This window comes from Cornus florida, unplaced genomic scaffold (assembly GCF_030987335.1).
Source record: "Cornus florida cultivar Cherokee Brave unplaced genomic scaffold, ASM3098733v1 CherokeeBrave_3.0.0_Hap2_Chr11, whole genome shotgun sequence".
In the NCBI taxonomy this organism is placed as follows: Eukaryota; Viridiplantae; Streptophyta; class Magnoliopsida; order Cornales; family Cornaceae; genus Cornus; species Cornus florida.
This window is the reverse complement of record NW_026775581.1, coordinates 22,232,706-22,241,625: the sequence shown is the minus strand read 5'-3', so window position 1 is coordinate 22,241,625 and position 8,920 is coordinate 22,232,706. Positions and strand designations below refer to the sequence as shown.

Here is an 8,920-nt window from a genome sequence, read left to right as displayed (position 1 = left end):
AAGAAAAGCAAATAAATTCGTATGTTTACAAACACATATTTCACCATATTTTTACTAACTATCGTTTCAGGAGTATAATTTACATTTTTTGGTAATGCAATACTTGAGAAAATACATGCATTGAAGATCTTAGAATTAAATTATACAGGTTTTACTGTTTTAACTATTTGAGAATGGATGATTTTTGGTAATCATGTTTCATTTTGTTTCTTCTTTTTTTATTTTACTAATCTTTTGAAATTAATTTAAAAGTATAGTAATTTCCAACATTGCTAGTTATGTTGTTAATAAAATGAAACAAGAACCTCTTTATATTTCTATTTTCATTTTTTTTTTTTGGTTTGATTTTCAAATTGTAAGTTAGTTAACATTTAATTATAGACTCGTGCATTTACTTAATTGATGGCCTATTTCTCCCCCCATTCAGATGCTGCCATACGGCAAGCTAATTGGGATGCTTCAAAAGTGGGGGAAAAACTTTATCATGATATTGAGGCACATGCGTCATCTGTTCGTAGTGCCAAGTTGTCAGAAATAGTAGCTAACTTCGAGGTAATTTCATGGTTGTGGTGCAACTCATTGGTGTTCTAATCGGGTTTCCTTTTTCTTTTCTTTTTTTCTTTTTTGTTTTTAGATCATTTTTTTTTTTCCCAAAAAAGCAATCTTAGTTCATTTTGTATGTAACTCATAGGAATCTTTTTGACTTGCAGAAACAACTTACCGAAGCTCTGACTGAACCTGTAGAATCCCTCTTCGAAGCTGGAGAAAAAGGCACCTGGGCATCAATAAGAAAGCTACTAAAACGCGAGACTGAGGCTGCCACATCAGATTTTTTAACTGCTACTGCCAGTTTTGAATTGAACCAAGCAACAATTGACAGATTGTTGCAAAATTTGAGGGACTACACTAGAAGTATGGTGGAGAAAAAGGCAAGAGAGGAAGCAAGGAAAGTTCCGATCCGCATGAATTATAGGTAGCCAATTTAATGGTGAAATGCTTTATAATTGGTCTTTTTGTCATTTTGGTGCTTATAGCTTCGGAACATATACAGGTTCTTAACTGTTTTCCACTTTGACTCAAAGCCGACTAAGAAGGAAGACATTATAACAAAAGCGAAGGACGCAGGCTCTGCGGTAATCTGCAAAGATCTGTCATGATCGATGGGAGTTAATATTACTTGTATGTGCATAATTTGGCAGTTCCTAAATGGTGTATTTTATCATTATGTTGCAGTCTCTGAAGCTTTTATCTGTTTTGGCTGCAATACAATTGGATGAGGAATCCGATGAGATACAATTGGATGAGGACTCCGATGGAACAGTGACTGTACCTTTTACCAAAGATAGGAGCATTGGAGATTCTGCAGATCCTCTTGCTTCAAGCACATGGAAGAAGGTAGTTATAAGTATATAATGCTGGTAATTTTGTATTATATGTAAATTTTTTTAGGTCGAACTGATTCCTCATGAAGGAAGAACTTTTATCCAGGTCCCTCCAAAAAACACTCTGATTACGCCCATGCAGTGCAAGTCTCTGTGGAGGCAGTTTAGGGAAGTAACTGATCCTATGGTCCGTCAAGCAATTTTGGAACTGGTATATAATTATACATTGTGCTCTTTCAGAAATTTGTTTCTCTTTTATAAGTTCTTGTCTTGCAATTTATTCCATAAATGTGGTGTCATTCATCGAATTTGAAAGAAAGTGGTCTCTTTGCTTATTTGGAATTAAAATTATGCTCATCAATGAATAAATGAGGATTCAAGAGATCATTCATTATGATTAATTTATTTAAATAATTGAATCAAATCCTTTGAACTTTGAAGCAATATTACAATTTTAAATTTACTATACTAAAAACTGCATAATCTTGGTAAAAAAAGTGACTTCTTCCCAAGAATATTGAAGTTTGTGAAAAGGAAAAGTAGTCCTGAAGGATTACTGAAGAAGAAGAAGAAGAAGAAGAAGAAGAAAGAATAGCAGTCTTGAGACTCAAAGTTGCACGTGTGAAGGTATGAGACTCAAATAGTTTGAGATCCCATGTACAAAATTTGAATCAGAAGCTTCATTATATACACTTTCTGTTCGTACTTTATTCTTCTTGTGTTGATACACCAATTTATATTTTCAGCATGTTTTGTTTTTGTTTCCATATTCTTATCCTTTCAATGGTTAATGGCCTCTTAAACTCAAAATATAATAAGTAGATGAAAATAAGACATTACAGTTTCTCAAAAGACTTCTCATATTTTGAGATTGTCAAAAGTGTTGCCAAATATAGCAGCCCTCAAATGGCCTCTCAAACTCAAAATATAGCAGGTGGTTGAAAATAAGGCACTCTAATGGGGGGCACTCTAATGGGGGGCTCTCAAAAGACCTCTCATATTTTGAGATTGTCAAAAGTTATTAAAATGAAAATAAGGCACTCCAATGGGCTCTCAAAACATGAAATGGTTGTTGTGTCAAAAAATAACATTTTGAATGAAATACTCCATTGGAACATAATTGCAAAAAAATAGCATTTTGACACTGCACCTCCTCTCAAAATATATATTTAGTTAGTATAGAAATATAGCATTTTGCATTAAAGATGCCCTCCATACATGATCCTTTAATGATATATGCCGATTAGGCACTAACCTGGCATTCTGATGTATTGTACTTCTCATTCTTTTCAGGAGGATCGCGAGGCCACTCCTCCAAAGGTCAATATTATGTTGATACACTAATTTATATTTTCAGCATGTTTTGTTTTTGTTTCCATATTCTTATCCTTTCAATGGTCAATATTGGTGAATGAGCATCTCTAATGGCCTTTCAAACTTAAAATATAATAAGTAAATGAAAATAAGACACTCCAGTGGCCTCTGAAAAGATTTCTCATATTTTGATATTGTCAAAAGTGTTGCCAAATATAGTAGCTCTCAAATGGCCTCTCAAACTCAAAATATAGCAGCTGGATGAAAATAAGGTACTCTAACAGGAGGCTCTCAAAAGACCTCTCATATTTTAAGATTGTCAAAGGTTGCTAAAATAAAAATAAGGCACTCCAATAGGCTCTCAAAACTTGGAATGGTTGTTGTGTCAAAAAATAATATTTTGAATGAAATGCTCCATTGAAGCATAATTGCAAAAATATAACATTTTAACACTGTACCTCTCAAAATATAGATTTAGCTAGTATGGAAATATAGCATTTTGCATTGGAGATGCTCTCCATACATGATCCTTTAATGATATATGCCGGTAAGGCACTAATTTGGCATTCTGATGTATTGTACTTCTCATTTTTTTCAGAAGGATCCCAAGCCCACTCCTCCAGAGGGTAACACACTATTGGATATTGTGGCTGTGGTTGGGGTTGTTGGAGCTACGGTTGGGGTTGCGGTTGGGCCAGTAGGGGTTGCGGTTGGGGCTGCGGGTGGGGCTGCGGTTGGGGCTGTGGCTTGGGCACTAAGTAAAATTATGTCGTAAAACCTATATATACTACTTAATGTTGGTCTTGATGATGGACTTGAGAAAATATATTAATAATTTACCTCTTGCTCCTTCTATATTTCTTCTATTACCTCTTCAAATTACTCTCTATATGTAAATATAAATATATATATTTATAACATGTTATCAGTGTGACGGCCCTAGATTTTTTAATCCAGTGCGACCTGTGATGACCCGAAGGATGATCCGATAACGGATCCGAAATACAGAAGCGAAAATAGAAAACAAAGTCTATGGGAACATTCAATATCCCTAAGACACAAACATGGCTTCCCATGAAGCCACAGAACAAAAAGAAAACGAATACAGAAGTAAAATGGTGAAAATAGACCAAGTATATCCCCAAGGGTAAAATGGTCATTTCACATGAAACAAGGTATCAAGAGATGTAAGTCATCTCTAAGACACAAATATGGCTTTCCATGAAGCCACAGAACTTAAAAGAAAAAAAAAAAATGCGAAGTGACGTTTTAAAAATTGATAAGTTTAGCCCTAGGGGCAAAATGATAATTTTCAAAAATTTATGGGTGCTACCGAGCACACCATTATATAGACAGTGAAAAATTAACAAAGATAGGCTCAAGAATCACTTGATTTGTAGTCCGGACAAGAGAGAAAAGTCAAAATAAAGTTTTGATGTTGTCACGGTTGTGAATAGTATTTTGATAGCAGTGAATAGTGCTGGGCAGAAAAATGCTGAAATAGTGTGTCGTTTTGAGGCAACAAATGAATTTTTTTTGAAAAAACACGAAGAGGAAATTCCCTTAAAATTATTTTTGATGTGAAAACCCCAAAATACCCCTTAGATCAGACTTTTTCCCTGAAAAGTACTCATACCAAAAAATCAGTTTTGACGTGTGCTTTTCGAGACCGAGACGACATTTTTTGAAAAAACATAAAGAATAAACCCCCCCTAAAATCACATTTTCTATGTGACCATGTCAAGTACAGAATTTATTTTTCAAGCAAAATCCCCAAAATGTCCTTAAATCAGATTTTGCAAAAGAAATGGAAAATGAGTCCAAAGGATGCTCATTTCATGAAATGAGGTGTTGTGTGCCAAAGTGAATGTACACTGATAAGCGCCAAATATTTCATATTCAACTGCCCTAAATTGCATATCTTAGTTCATTTTTGTATTGATGTTGTACATCTTATATGCGTTTTTGTGTTTTTCTTATTTTGAGGTGCTTAGCCTCAAAATGCAATAAAGACCATTAATTTCGGACCATAAAAATAGCACTTTCACGGGAAGGTTCAGAATGCCATTCCGATGATCATTTTGGGTGTCTAGGGCCTTATGGATCTTAAGTTTCTAATTAGGGAATTTTTCGAGCTCAGCTGGACCTTCGTTCGGCCAAAATGAAAAAACAGCCCCTGGCCATTTTTGCGTCCAAACGTATGATCTTGCATCCAGACGCGAAGCACCAACAACTTTGTTAGCTGTGCACGTAGCATGCCCCAGTGCAGCCCATTCACACCTCGCATCCAGACACGAAACCCTGCGTCCAGATGCTAAGGCCCAGTACATATCCCGAGGCTAAGTTTGAATTTCAAAAAGCCTTCTTTCTTCCTAATTCTTTTTTCCCTCACTCACTACGTCTCTTCCTCTCCCCCAACCCTAACTTCCCTTATTCTCTTCTTCTTTTCCCTTTCTCATTCTTCTATCTCATCTTCCTCTATCACCATTCCCTCATTGGCATCAAGCAAGACCAGGTTTGTACTCTCCATTGGGGTAAGCTTCTTTCAAACTTCTTCCTTATTTCATTTCATATATTTTCAAAAGAGGATGGGGCTTGATTTCATGTTATAGGTAGAGTATGTTTGGGGCTTATAGTGTGCCATTTGCAGGTTCAAAATTTTCGAGTTTTGACCATTGCCCCCATCATTTTGCTCTTTAATTTTCAAGACTGCCCACCAGGTGCTCAACCAAAGTCCTGAACTAATTCCCTTCATCCAAATGGCTCCCAAAACATCGTCCAAGCGCGCTCGTTCTTCCGAGGAGCCTTCTCAAGATGCTCCTCCTCCGGATTGGTCGGATTGGCCAATTGAATTTGAAGCCAAATTTTTCATCAAAGAAGAGTTTAAGGAACACCCAGAGATAACATAGGCAGTTAAGGAATTGAAAGATCGCGGCTTTAGTGCGTTGTTCAAACCTTGTATTTCTTAATTTTGCCTATGCTTGGTTCGGGAATTTTATACCAACATGAACTATTCTTGCACTGAGCCAACCTTAATCAAGACCGCCATTGATGGAGTGCCTTATGCATTCACCATCAATGACATTTGTGACGGCTAAGTTTTTCAACTCGGTGCATCAGTGATGAACCGAAAGTTGATTCGATAACGGATCCGAGATGCTGAAGCGAAAGATAAAAACTAAAGTCTATAGAGATATAAATCATCCCCAAGACACCAATGTGACCTTCCATGAAGTCACGGAACTCAAAGGAAATGAAAGCAAAAACAAAGGTCAAAACGAGCAAAAACTATTAACCAAGGGGTAAAATGGTCAATTCATAAATAAAAAGAGAAACTTGACTCTAAACAAGTCAAAAAAGGTGAACACAACCTAACCTAGTTATTTCACAACATTCCAAGAGGTTCTAAAAACTTTGGCCAAGAATCCGACAAAATGCCCTTTCCCGGTTTAAGCAAAAACCGATTCTACCTCACTAAAACATGAATAACTCCCACTGTGGTTTGAATCAGATAATGGAATTAGTACCATTGGAAATTTGACTCCAAATTCATGAATTTAGACTCAAGAATCACCCCATTTGGATTAGAAATGAAGGAGATATAACCCTTTGAAGTTAGAACATCAGTGCTGGAACATAACAGAGAGGCTGTATGTATGTAAGCTATTTCGATCGATCGAAATGGAGTTTCAAATGACTGAATTGGACAGAAATTTTACTGAAATCATATTTTTAAGGGGAGGTTGTTTTGGTAGATCGAAATAGGCTATCGGTCGACCGAAATGGTCATGAATAGTGAAAAAGGCTACTGGAAATGAGTTTTTACTGTGCAATGAGTTTCCCAAAAGCCATCGGTCGAACGAAGTAACATTTCAGACGACCAAAATGACTCAAAAAGCTGCTATAAGACCTGTCATATGCCAAAAACATTAAGGCTTAACCCAAACCTCAAACCCTCTCATGAATTGGTTTAAAAACAAAGGATAAAAGTTGATTTTCAAGGAGATGTGAATATGTGAACATGTCAACAACCTTAAAATGAATAATTGAATGAAAAATTAGATGAGGAATCCGATGATATACAATTGGATGAGGAATCCAGTGGAACAGTGGCTGTTCCTTTTACCCAGGATAGGAGCATTGGAGATTCTGTAGATCCTCTTGCTTCGAGCACGTGGAAGAAGGTAGTTATAACTATATAATGCTCGTAATTTTGTATCATATGTAATTTTTTTTAGGTTGAACTGATTCCTTATAAAGGAAGAACTTTTATCTAGGTCCATCCAAAAAACACTCTGATTATGCCCATGTAGTGCAAGTCTCTGTGGAGGCAGTTTAAGGCAGAAACTGATCCTATGGTCGCTCGAGCAATTTCTCAACTGGTATATAATTATACATTATGCTCTTTCAGAAATTTGTTTCTCTTTTATAAGTTCTTGTCTTGCAATTTATTCTATAAATGTTGTGTCATTCATCGAATTTGAAATAAAGTGGTCTCTTTGTTTATTTGGAATTAAAATTATGCTCATCAATGAATAAATAAGGATTCAAGAGATCATTCATTATGATTAATTTATTGAAATAATTGAATCAAATCCTTATGAACTTTGAAGCAATATTACATGTAAAATTTACTATACTAAAAACTGCATTATCTTGGTAAAAAAATTGACTTCTTCCGAAGAATATTGAAGTTTGTGAAAAGGAATAGTAGTCCTGAAGGATTTACTAAAAAAATAAAAAAAATAATAAAAAAAAGTGTTACCAAATATAGCAGCTCTCAAATAGCCTCTTAAACTCAAAATATAACATGTGGATGAAAATAAGGCACTCTAATGGGGCCCTCAAAACCTCTCATATTTTGAGATTATCAAAAATTACTAAAATGAAAATAAGGCACTCCAATGGGCTCTCAAAACATGGAATGGTTATTGTGTCAAAAAATAACATTTTTAATTAAATGCTCCATTGGAGCATAATTGCAAAAATATAGCATTTTGACACCATACCTCCTCTCAAAATATAGATTTAGCTAGTATGAAAATATAGCATTTTGCATTGGAGATGCCCTCCATACATGATCCTTTAATGATATATGCCAATATGACACTAATCTGGCATTCTGATGTATTGTACTTCTCATTCTTTTCAGGAGGAGTGCGATCTTCAAGAGAAGCGCGATCGTAAGGTCATTCATCGTCGTCGGAGGAAACAAGTTCTTCTTGGGGCACTTGGTCTTGGGGCTCTTGGCTTGGGGTTCCGGGAGGGATTCTTGGGGCTACGGTAGGGTATCTACTACCTAAATAGAGCCAGTATAAACTGTCACTAAAGAGTCCCTAATATTTTACTTATTATTACATTCATGACAGCTAAAACCATCCCTAATACTTTAATTACTATTACTATTTTTTTTTTTTAGCTCTACTAGATTTGTATGTTTTTTTCTTTTTTCTTTTAACTACAAGAATGTATACAAACTTCAATAAACCATTATCAAATTAAATATATACAACACATACTACTAGCCAAAAATTCAACATATAAAACCTCAAATAAACATATTATTCAAGATTAGCATACAGGGTTAATGAAATATTCAGCTAAAAAAAAAAAAATCCTTAATGCTCAAATGTCTTGAATCAAGATAATACAATCATATTGGTCATTCAAATTGCCCTCCATTTGAAAATTATTTTGCTGAGCAATTTCTGCCTTCTTTCTAGTAGGGCCTCTTTCATAAGATGAACAACAGCCTCTTCATAAGATGAAAGAGGACGACTTGAGGAACTTGCAACCATAAAGCCATGTCGAAACCCATGAGCATATGTTCCTCCAAGTCCTAGCTGGATAATGAATGCATTTTCTCCACATCATTTTTCTTTGGATTGGCGCCATAAGAATTTAAAGCATTTGTGAAGACTTTTATACCATTCATCCTGCAATTCAGATAAAACACAATTAACTCTTAGAATTGAGATAAAAGTGATAACCAAATTTAATAGCACACACCACCATTCATAATTGAACCTAAGCCAATAATGTTAATAAATTTTCCCCGAAACTACTATATCCGAAATTATTCTTTACCCAACAACAATGTTCAACAATACAAAGATCATTGAAAAGACACATACTAAGCGTATATTAACTTACCAACTAAAGAACACTATAATCATGATTAAGATGAATTGAAATATACCCTTCCCAAATTAAAGAAACATAAT

General features: G+C 35.1%; 1 protein-coding gene across 1 annotated transcript; it reads left to right on the top strand.

The window, feature by feature from the left end:
* The first annotated feature begins 402 nt into the window (after positions 1-402).
* LOC132280876 (protein ROOT HAIR DEFECTIVE 3 homolog 2-like) lies at positions 403-7,983 on the top strand. Its single transcript, XM_059782634.1, has 10 exons — positions 403-552; positions 669-973; positions 1,052-1,133; positions 1,234-1,395; positions 1,489-1,593; positions 2,676-2,702; positions 3,295-3,454; positions 6,759-6,880; positions 7,010-7,078; positions 7,849-7,983. Exons 1-10 carry the CDS (start codon positions 403-405, stop codon positions 7,981-7,983), a joined length of 1,317 nt encoding a protein of 438 aa, XP_059638617.1.
* Positions 7,984-8,920: the final 937 nt, after the last annotated feature.

Excerpts from the sequence above, each read along its gene's own strand:
- LOC132280876 (XM_059782634.1), top strand. The coding sequence starts at position 403 with ATGGCCTATTTCTCCCCCCATTCAGATGCTGCCATACGGCAAGCTAAT. Across the intron at positions 553-668 it reads AAATAGTAGCTAACTTCGAG|TTCATTTTGTATGTAACTCA; the intron begins GTAATTTCATGG and ends AAGCAATCTTAG. Across the intron at positions 7,079-7,848 it reads CTCGAGCAATTTCTCAACTG|GAGGAGTGCGATCTTCAAGA; the intron begins GTATATAATTAT and ends CATTCTTTTCAG.